The following is a 10,801-nucleotide window of genomic DNA, read 5'->3' as shown; positions in this document are numbered from 1 at the left end:
CGGAATTTGTTCATATATAATCTGAGTATCTTGGGTGCATCTTTGAGACTAGTAAAATCACGTTGCCAGAGCTCGTCTTTACGATGACGCAAGTACCTGATCGTGTACAGGGCAACTCTAACGCCTGTACTAGTAACCCACAGTTTGCTGATACCGCACTTTTCAATCATGATTATGCTCTTCTTGATCATAATTATACTGTACCACGAGCTGATCTGCCAGCTTTGAATATAGCTGACGAAGTCGATCCAGACTTGAATGACATTAAAGATTATTATGTGCTCGAAAATATCGGAGCAAAATATTCCCAGAAATTTTCAGTTTCGTTCGAAACTTACAAATGTACAGTGACGGGGCTGGATAATCTATCGTTCAAGTATGCTGTTAAAACGATAACACTCGTTTTGAAAGATATTCTGGAGAGTGTGATTGCTGCGATTCCAGCGCATAACCTGGTGCGAATCCGCATGTATCAAAATGCTCTGCAGTATCCAATTTGGATGCCACCTATTCGGCGGGACCAAATAACAATTGAACGGTGGATGACGACAATAAGGCGGATTCTAAACTCTAATCAGGCTTTTCTGCTAGACGAATCATTTGAACTGTCAGTCCAGCACACTGATTTGCCATCCGGATCATGCAGAAAAAATGTATCAAAATTGTTGCAGCGGATTTTAGACAACAAAAGATGTATTACCCAGATTCGAAATACGGACTGTTTGTGTATGGCCAGGGCTATAGTTGTGGCACAAGCGCATGCAGATGGCGACAAAGAGCTGTACACAAAGCTTTACCGAACCATAAAGTTGCAAGACCAGAAGACAAAAGAATTATTGTTGACTGCCAACCTGCCAAACAGAGAATTCAACGTGCAAGATATTCCCCGCTTTGAAGAAGTTTTACCGAATTATCAGTTTATTGTGGTATCTGTGGATCATGGAAATTCTATCGTCTACTGCGGCGCCTACTGCGAAAAGCGAATTATGCTGCTGCATCACGATCAACATTTTGATGTTTTAACATCTTTACCGGCCTATTTTGAGCACCACTATTACTGTTACCGTTGCATGAAAGGCTACGATCAAAGACAGTATCACCGCTGCGAGTTCAAGTGCCACCAGTGTTTGTCTGCAACTTGCAAAATGAATAAGCAAGAAACCATACACTGTCTGGACTGTAACCGCGATTTCTATGGGCAAGATTGTTTTGACAGACACCAAGCTGGGAGCAGCACCATCTGCGCAAATTTTTTCATTTGCCGTGAGTGTAAAACCTTTGTCTCCATGGTAAATCGCCGTATGAAGACCAATTACGATACAATTCATGGTGAGGACAATGACCAGGACCACGATATTGCTAAGGAAATTGAACTAGATGTTGACGATCAGCAACATCGATGTGGTGAGGTTTTTTGTGCGACTTGCTCGTTATTCTATATGCCGGAGGAAAACCATGTGTGTTATATGAAACCCGTGGAATTTACGGATAAAGAAAAGGCCAAGCACCATAACGACAAGCTGGCATACTTTGACCTGGAAACATATCAAGACGAGAGTGGAGAATTTAAAGTCAACCTAGCGGTGATCGCGACAAAAAATAAAAAATTTATTCTTCCAGAAAACGGTAATATTAACGGCGACATTTCACAAGAACTTGGCGATTTCATTTTCAGTGAGCGTTTCCGTGGCTACACATTTATGGCGCACAATTTGAAGGTAGCGAAAGTCAACACGTTAAGTAACTTCTTTATTAAATAAATTGATAATTTATTTTTCAGGGATTTGATGGATACTTCATTTTGAATTATCTCGTGAAAAACGGCATTATTCCACGTCCGCTTATTTTCAACGGGAGCAAGGTTATGCAGATGGACGTGCCCAAACTCAAAATAAAATTTCGTGACTCTATGAACTATGTACCATCATCGTTAAAAAATTTTGCGAAAGCATTTGGTTTGCAAGAAACCAAAGGAGATTTCCCACACAAACTTAATAAGCCTGAAAACTGGAATAAAATAACTGCCTGGCCCGATCGTCATGACTATGGCTATCAGTCTATGAAAAAGAAAGAACGAAAGCGCTTCATGAAATGGTACCGCAAAGAGCGACGCCGTCACAGGAACAAATTCGACTTTAATGCACACTTTATCAAGTAAGCTAAACCCTTATGCTATTTACAGAATCGAACTTATCCGATTCGTTTTAGGTATTGCTCACAAGATGTCCTCATTTTGCAACAAGCGTGCGAAAAATTTCGAGCGCTTTTCCAACAGGTAACCGATGGATTATGCCCATTTGGGTCTGGACTAACCACACCCGGCATGTGCAATTACTTTTGGAGAGCGCGAATGCTGAAGGAAAACCAAATTGCGTTGATCGGCCCTCCTGGTCAGGGCAAAAAGTCATCTGTCAAAGGAGAGCGTTGGCTACGCTGGATTGAAATGGAAAATGATGTAAAATTGCAAAAAGAGCATCGAATCGGTCACTGGACTGTGGATGGTTTTGATCGGGATACAAAAACCGCTTACGAGTTTTTAGGTTAGTCAGCTCGATATAAATGTTATCGATCACATTCAAAACGCAATTCACCTTCAATGTGTTTGTGCAGGATGTATGTGGCACGGCTGCAGCGAATGCACAACAAAAAGCACGCTGCATCCCTTTCTGAAACGGCCAATGGAGGAAGTTAACAAAGCAACTGCCTTACGCCTTGAAGCTATCAAAACTATGGGCTATTCCGTAGTTTCGATCTGGGAACACGACTATGATAGCCGGCTCACTACTGACCTGGAATTTCAGAAAATAATTCAGTTGACCGGTATTGAAGAACCTATGCACCCCGAGACGCATTTACTGGTGGCAGGACAAACGCTATCAAGTTGTACCACAAGTGCGATCCTGGAGAAAAAATCTATTCGCTCGACGTTATCAGCGAATACCCTTATATTAACAAAATCTACCTTATCCGGTGGGACCGCCTGTTATCATTACTAAAGATTTTCCGCCTGTGGAGAGTATTTTGGAATAATTAAATGTCGCGTCATTCCTCCACCGTCGTTGTTTTTACCGGTGCTACCTTACAAAACTGATAAACTGACTTTTCCTTTATGCGCTAAATGCGTGACGGAACGCGTAAACGAACCATGTTCTCACGATGATGAGGACAGGGCTCTGGAAGGAACTTGGTGCACTCCAGAAATTCATCGAGCATTAGAAGTTGGCTATCGTATCGATAAAATATACTCGGCTTGGCACTATCCAGAACAAATGCAGTATTTATTCAGAGAATACATTGACCTGTTTTTGAAGCTGAAAACGGAAGCTTCTGGATATCCACCACAGTGTCAAACGGAAGATGAAAAAGACAGATATATTCAAGAATTCCTTGCTAAAGAAAATATTCTACTGGATAAAAGAATATTGCGAAAAACGACGCTTTGAGAGCTCTTTGCAAGCTTATGCTAAATAGTTTTTGGTACACATGTGAACTTATTTAATTTGTGCATGTTCATTATTTTTACGCTCATTGCAGGGAAAATTTGGTCAACAGGAAGACCGATCCAACACGGATATGGTGGAAAAGAAAGAGGTATTCCATGATTACTTGTTTTCTAACAAGTACGAAGTCGCCGGGTTCGATTTGGTCACCGATGAAGTTATGGCAGTTCAATACCGCTCCAAGAAGGACTACATTGCGACGAGCAAAAAGACCAATGTTGTTATCGCAGCTTTTACGACTGCGTACGCACGGCTACACTTATTAAAATTCATGGAAATGGTTGGAGACCGTTTGTTATACCACGATACAGGTGAACGCGCGAAACAGTATTATCGGCAAATTGCTCATCCACTTCTTTATTTTGCAGACAGCATTTTCTACATCCATAGAGACGATTTGCCCGATCCACCAACGGGAACGTGCTTGGGTGATTTGTCCTCGTCTTTACAGCCTGACGAGTACATTGACGAATTTGTAGCGCTTGGTAAAAGAATAATTATCTAGATAATAATATGCGAGCAACTTAAAATGTTAATTCTTTGTTGTCCCAGGACCAAAAGCTATGCTTACCGGACAAATACTGGATGTGAAACGATAAAAGTCAAGGGATTTACGTTGACACGGCAAGCGAAAAACAGCTAAACCTGGAAAGCCTGAAAGAGATGCTACTGGAAAGCCTGGCACCACCGGACCAGCCAAGTGGAATTACCGTGAATTATCCGTTCAACATAACACGCAATAAGCGCAAGCTGGAAGTTTCGTCGGCGGAAATTAACAAACGATTTAAACTTACTTACTCAAAACGTAGAATTGTTGACTCTGATTTTAACACTCGCCCATGGGGTGATGTTTCGATTGAGTAAATCATCAACTTCCAGTGCGGTGCAATTGTTAATAAAGGTCCTGACACTGTGGCTTGCTCCGAAAAATGCTTCCAGCAGTATTATAAGAATTAACATAACAATAATGCAAGTCCCCACCACGGCTTCGCAAAAGTTTTTTACACACAATGCGCGCCATTGTAGCAAAAGTCACTTATTTTTTTTCTAGGTTTCATGCGTTCCGTGGTGCCTTTAATACTTACTTCCTCCCGAAAGACTGTAATTAGTTAACTATTGTATAAAATTTTAACTACATATATATATATATATATATATATATAGTATTATATATATGTATGCATATACTATGGACATACATATTATGTATGATGTTGGGAGTTCTGTAGTCATAAAGTCCAACCGGGAATTGCAGCTGGAAAGTGCAGCTCCCAACTCCAGTTTATGACGTAACCGACGCCATTTTATGTTCATACAATATACTGTTTCTTCTGCCAATGTATGGCAAAGTCAACATTTTCGCCGTTCTGGGTCTACGTCATAAACGGAAATTTAAAACGAATTTTATGTCAAAGGGAGGAAACCGGAATAGCTGGACTGCAGCGCATTTTAAAAGTGGTCTCCTCTAGTGTTAAAATTCCTGTAGTTCTAAACAAGCGCAAATCCTTGGAACCTCAGTTGTAAATGGTGTTGGAAAGATTCATTGAGAACATAAAAGTTAAATAAAGTTAAATTTATAGAGTAGTGGTTCGTGGGCATTTTTTAAATAGACACCGCCAACTTGGCGTGAACAAGGTGTAGACTACAGAGAAAGCTTTCAAAAGGTTCTTGGCATATCCATGTGTTCGTTACCTAACTGCGAGAAAAGACTGAAGGGTCAATAAGTCAAATTCCTGCAAAGCCTTAAAGCTGTGACACGACTTGTTCCCCTGATTTATTGACAGAGAATTGTAAAAATTGGCTCAACCAAGTAATTTATATATTGTAGAACTTTCTATAGTGTAGAATTTTCTGTAGTGTGTGTACTTTCTATAGTGTATTTCTTTTGTGTATAGAAGATAGAAAGTTCTTGGCTCAACTAAAGCGCTTGGTACCTTGGAAAGCTTACGGAGATTTTGTGCAAGGTGTGACAGAACTCTGATTTTTTAACGTAAATACTGAAACTGGTAAGTTACTCACCTTTACGCAGTTAAGCGTTAATACTGAAACAGTAACCGAATAAATTATTCAACTTTTCCCAATATGCTTCTAATCTGCAGGTACAGATTCAATCCGCAAGCAGTGTTTCGACGCAGCCACCAGCACAAGTCGTTCCATCCTCAAGCGCACTAAAATTCTTTCCGAATCTGTATCCGTGTCCCATGATTTTATCCGTACGGATTTCATTGACGTGCGGATACATCCTCCGCCGGCTACCTATCGCTTGTTACCAATGATCCCAGTTCTTCATGAAGGCGAAACGGATAAGGCAAACAAAACGGACAAGGCCTTTAGCGAAACCTAGAAGAATATGATCAAGTGGGTTAGGAGGATGCGAGAAGCGGAAAGAAGCGGCTATACTTCTGCACGTAGGTCCATGTACGTTTGTCCGGATGCGGTTTAGACACACCTTGCTGATATAAAGCTCTTATCACTAAAATTATGTTTTATGTTTATTGTAAGTTCTAACAGCGCAAACTAATATTTTAAAGTCCCTTTAACTTAAGTAGACGCATAATCGCATCATATTCCTTGCTGATTATTACAAATCTGATCATGCAGTGAAAGAGGGCTGAATGCTTTCTACTAAGTAGTGATCTTTAAGTACGTACCTACGGAAAAGTCATTAAGCTAGACTTTTTTATGTATTTAAGGATAGCAGAAACGCTATACTTATACCTGACAGGACTCAAGATCTGGACGTAAAGTACATTGAAAAATTTCCGTACTGTGCAATGCTGCAAGAACTTTTAAATGCACGATATGACCTTTGCGTAGAAAGTTATCCTACTGTCTTCCGTGTCATGTATAAAAAGACTATGATATTCTTACGACTAGAAGAATGTTAGGTTTTACTGGCTGTATTGTTCGTTTTGCAGAATCATCGTGGCTAAGAGCCTAAGACTAAGACGGTCTCCAAAACTGAATGGAGCACTTCAATTTCGTATTGAGCGAGTTCCGGGGGAACTTCCCACTCAGTGCTACAGAAGCGTGCCAACCATGTGTCAAGTGTCAACTATAGCGACGGTGGCAAGAGCGCCTGCATTTGTCCGGTGAAAATGTCCAACAACTTCACGCCGGACACCTTTGCACCAAGAAACCTTGCCCGTCTACCCCCTGACCTTTCTGTCGCAAGAAAGATCGGGAGGTTGGTGGGTGAGCTTGCTTCGCGCGGTGCGTGCTTGTAGCCTGCTCCGGCAGAAGAATGTCGAGGAAATACAAGGCTGCTGAACAAAGCAAAGAACTTACAGCGGTAAATCACGAATGGCCCCTTGCGACAAACAACAAGCCGCTTAATGACGTTCAGGATGTCAAAACAGTATATGTCCCAGTAATGTTTCGAATAAGGAAGAGAGAAAAAGAGAGTAAAATAAAGATCCATCGAACGAGCGCGGGCTTGCAACTCACGCTGCTCACCATTTATAAGTAGAGCTGTTAAAACCGCTCATAACGTAACTTAAAACGAGATACTTAAAACAATTATTGAACGATGTGACGAAAATTATCAAGCTTGCTAACGGGAAAAATGTTAAAACCTCCATTCAGTGAATGCCACAGTACCACATCCGTTTTTTTCATCTGAAATTTTGTCGTATTTATGCTGTGGTTTGCGAACGTTTTCGTGCCGTTGAACTGAATAAAGATTACGGCAATTTAGCGCTTTGCGTTTATTTTTTGGGCGAAACTTCCTCGAATATCGGGTTCAGTGGCGGGGTACACATAATGCTCACTTCATCGTGTAAATTTACTTTCACTGAGAAACGAAAACAGATTTTTTGAGCAACATCACACAGCTCAAATCGTTTTTTTCTTAAGTTTCCTTCAGAACAAGACGACCATAAAAAGAACATATTCGTATAACTGGAACAAATAAACGAACTAATAAAACGTGGTGACCATTCCCAACCGCTAGCCATACATACAGCGCTACATTACTTGAAAAAATAACAACTAATACATATATTATTACATGGAGATAGTAGATACATATGCAAGGCAGTTTATGACTGCAAAATAGGAAGCAGAACGTAGATATTAAATTTCTTTACATTCGGGTATGTAATGAGTCAAGTATAATTTTAAGGAACAATTTTAAATTGCGAATGACTGAAATAATCTGTTCTTCCTCCACTAAATCACACTGCCAAACGATGATATTTCTGTGCATTCGACTCAAAAATATGAATGAGATTCCGATTAAAAACTAATAAATTAACCAATTTCGGACGTCATCCATTCCCGACGCAATTCTCGAGCTTCACAACAACTGGTCAAAATTTAAATGGCAAGACAAATGATGATGCACACTCTCATGATGATGATGATGATGATAAATGACTCATTTAAATGATGCACACTCTCATCATGCGAAAGTCTTCACCCAGAAAATCTTTTTTTTCTGCGCTACATGTGCGGCAATAATTATCACAAACACGTGCGGCACTTTGTTCGAACAACTACGAGCCGGGTTCCCTAAAAATAAGTGACAGAATAGAAGTAGCCTACTAAAGTTTAGGTGCACCACGCAGCTGCATGCTGCTCAGAGCAATCATTAGGTATCCCGAGTAAAACAGTTTGTAAAAAATACGTTAGCTTAACGTTAGTTAAAGGCCAAAATTCGAACACTGTTCGAATTTTGGCCTTTAACTAACGTTAAGCTAACGTATTTTTTACAAACACATTATTAACACTGTTCGAATACTATTCGAACATTATTAGTTTATACTATTCGAATATTATTAGTTTGTATTCGAACACTGTTCGAATTTTGGCCTTTAACTAACGTTAAGCTAACGTATTTTTTACAAACTGTTTTACTCGGGTATACCATGCCGTGCAACAACCTTGCAAAACTGTTTTCGCATCAACATCATTTGCCGGGTGGCGCATTTCATGGAATCCAGTTCGTGCATGATCTTGTCAGCGTAGAAGTCTTTCGACACTGCGGCTGTCGCTCCAAACTAAAATATAACCAGGGTACACAGCCGTCGCAACGTCGCAAACGATATGAGGGTAGTCTGCTTTAACGCATCATTTCATGCTTTCTGATGTTATTACTTTCTACAATATCTCAGATCTAATGTTTCTGCATTATCGCTTTTCCATGTTGATATATCCACACTGTGTGCTGTATTTCCGCTGTATGAAGCTTAGAGCGGCTACTGCTCCACTGCAAGAACTATTAACTTCATTATTATTTTTCTTAATTGCGAATGATACCTCCTCTTCGTTGTGATCGGAAGTCGAGCTAGACGCCCGCATGCTGGATGCTCGACATTGACGCAGTCCGTGACAGGGGCCAAATCATCGGTTGGCGGAACCACCACGAACCGCAGTACGTTTCTGCCTTCCTGCATGCGATCTCTGGGCAGAGTAAACCTGCAAACATATTAACATTTTGTAAGAGCGTTTGCTTCAACCGTGTTATGCATTTTCTCGCAAGGAGTTAACAGAAATGCGCTAATGAGTTTACAAAACCATGCAAACCGATGATTCTGATGAAAATGCAAAGGTCAAGTATTTAAACCATAAAATGTTTTCGTAATTCATATGGTTTTGTGGGAACATCATGACTTTCTACTAGAAGTTTCTAACAGGCATGTTGTACTAGCTTGACAATGATGCTTTTCAGAAGAAAGAAGCGCGTCAAGCGTAACGAATGCGCACTTACCGCGAAGGCGTACTCATCCGACAGCCCCATCCGCTCGTAGTCAATCTGAAAGAAGAATCCGTGTCCAAGCTGGCCATAACTGAACGCCGACTACATCAGCAAGATGTACCTCATAACCACGCTTCACAGGATCCATTCGCGCCCGCGCCAGCCGGGTCAACAGCCAAATGGCCAAATCGGTGGACGGCGGAAGCGCCACAAACCGCAGTACGATTCCGTATTCCTGCATCCGAGAGCAAACCTGGCCAGAGCAAACGTGCAAACATTTTAACATTTTGGATGAGCATTTTCTTGACTCAGGTTATGCATTCTCTCGCAAAGAAATAACAGAAATGCGCCAATGGGTTTGTGTACCATACATACGACCTTGCAAACCGATGATTTTGTTGAAAATGTAAAGATGAAGGATTTTAACCAATAAAGCTTTTTTAGAATTCACATGGTTTGTGGAAACATCATGGCTTTCTAGCAGGTTGCACTTGCTTGAAAATTATGTTTTTTAAAGAGAAGAAGATCGTAAAGCCTAACGAATCGTACTTATCCGACGGCGCTACCCTCTCATCCGCAACGCGAAAGGCGAACCGGTGTTCAAACTGGCCATAACTGAACGTCAATTTTGTCCCCAAGATGCCCACGGTGCGTCATTGTCACGTCTCGTATTCACGCTTCGCAGCATCCATTCGCGCCCGCGCCAGCCGGGTCGACAGCACGAATCCCACATGGGTCAGTCGTGCCCCGAAAGAACACCAGCACCAGCAGCTACTCCACGGATCCGATAACAATGTAGCTCTACGGATCCGTATCGTCCACAACAATCATATGAAACGTGACACTATGATTTTCCGCGCCCTCGTGAGCGGAGATACCCTCGATTTGGAAGGTTAATAAAATACTGTACGCAACGACAGGGGTGCTGCCGGCCAGGGCATGCAGAATGAGTTTGGTAAAGAAGGATTTATCTGACAAATCGACGGCAACGTCGAACAAACGGTGGAAGGCGGGGAAAGGGTAAAACAGTTCGTTAGATTCAGCGCATGGATGGTAATTTTTGAAATCGTCTTGCTAACATTGAAACTCTGGAACAACCACTACACGGAATTAATAACTAAAATAATCCGTAGAAACTCATACTGGTATAATTGAACATGGCTATCGGAAAAGCTGCTAAAGCGAAAACAGTCTGACTATATGAATATCAGTTTGAAAAATTTCTATGTGAAAATTTATACATAATATTGGGCCGATCGAATCATGGCTTCGCTTCGGAAACGGAAGTGAAACACGTGCATAGCAACCAAAGTTTCTGGTAGTAAAGCATATAATATTATGCGAGTTTTCACACTGTTCTTATGATACAGTCATACGCCGTAGGCCTGTACGGTTAATAAAACGCATACTGCGTTAAAAAAAGAGAATGTGGCTGGTTTATTGTATTTTTTCAAATTTAGAATTCGAGATCGAGCTCCTCGGCTTACAGAAATTGGAAGATTGTTGTTAAATGTTAGTTTTTTTCTCGATCAACTTTGCCGACATAAGCAGCGCAAATGCCGCAGTATGCCAAACTTTGTGTTTCATAGTTTTCCGATGTACT

General features: G+C 41.0%; 2 protein-coding genes and 1 long non-coding RNA gene across 4 annotated transcripts; 2 read left to right on the top strand and 1 right to left on the bottom strand.

Annotated features, from left to right (window-relative positions):
- On the top strand, nt 1-2,996 carry LOC129602171 (uncharacterized). The gene is made up of 4 exons (XM_055501141.1): nt 1-1,718; nt 1,781-2,154; nt 2,209-2,540; nt 2,611-2,996. Exons 1-4 carry the CDS (start codon nt 84-86, stop codon nt 2,994-2,996), a joined length of 2,727 nt encoding a protein of 908 aa, XP_055357116.1. The 5' UTR covers nt 1-83.
- A 543-nt stretch (nt 2,997-3,539) lies between these two features.
- LOC129602174 (uncharacterized) lies at nt 3,540-4,497 on the top strand. The gene is made up of 3 exons (XM_055501142.1): nt 3,540-3,811; nt 3,869-3,985; nt 4,053-4,497. The coding sequence occupies exons 1-3, from the start codon at nt 3,574-3,576 to the stop codon at nt 4,097-4,099; spliced, it is 402 nt and encodes a 133-aa protein (XP_055357117.1). The 5' UTR covers nt 3,540-3,573; the 3' UTR covers nt 4,100-4,497.
- A 2,888-nt stretch (nt 4,498-7,385) lies between these two features.
- LOC129602172 (uncharacterized) lies at nt 7,386-10,454 on the bottom strand. 2 transcript variants are annotated; one of them, XR_008692364.1, is made up of 6 exons: nt 9,748-10,454; nt 9,320-9,451; nt 9,211-9,255; nt 8,760-8,918; nt 8,368-8,500; nt 7,386-8,012 (listed from the first exon to the last, which is right to left on the bottom strand). It is a non-coding gene; the product is annotated as an uncharacterized LOC129602172 (long non-coding RNA). The 2 variants fall into 2 exon arrangements; XR_008692365.1 differs by having other exon boundaries at nt 8,384-8,500.
- Between the last annotated feature and the right edge of the window lie 347 nt (nt 10,455-10,801).

The sequence above is a fragment of the Paramacrobiotus metropolitanus genome, unplaced genomic scaffold, assembly GCF_019649055.1.
Source record: "Paramacrobiotus metropolitanus isolate TYO unplaced genomic scaffold, Prichtersi_v1.0 Parri_scaffold0000352, whole genome shotgun sequence".
In the NCBI taxonomy this organism is placed as follows: domain Eukaryota; kingdom Metazoa; phylum Tardigrada; class Eutardigrada; order Parachela; family Macrobiotidae; genus Paramacrobiotus; species Paramacrobiotus metropolitanus.
Note: the sequence above shows the minus strand (reverse complement) of the source record. Positions and strands in the feature narration are given on the sequence as shown.

Coding starts and splice junctions, on each gene's coding strand:
- LOC129602171 (XM_055501141.1), top strand. CDS start 84: ATGACGCAAGTACCTGATCGTGTACAGGGCAACTCTAACGCCTGTACT. Junction 1,719..1,780: donor TTATGGCGCACAATTTGAAG/GTAGCGAAAGTC, acceptor TTTATTTTTCAG/GGATTTGATGGATACTTCAT. Junction 2,155..2,208: donor TTTAATGCACACTTTATCAA/GTAAGCTAAACC, acceptor GATTCGTTTTAG/GTATTGCTCACAAGATGTCC.
- LOC129602174 (XM_055501142.1), top strand. CDS start 3,574: ATGGTGGAAAAGAAAGAGGTATTCCATGATTACTTGTTTTCTAACAAG. Junction 3,812..3,868: donor TTTGTTATACCACGATACAG/GTGAACGCGCGA, acceptor TTTATTTTGCAG/ACAGCATTTTCTACATCCAT. Junction 3,986..4,052: donor TGACGAATTTGTAGCGCTTG/GTAAAAGAATAA, acceptor TTGTTGTCCCAG/GACCAAAAGCTATGCTTACC.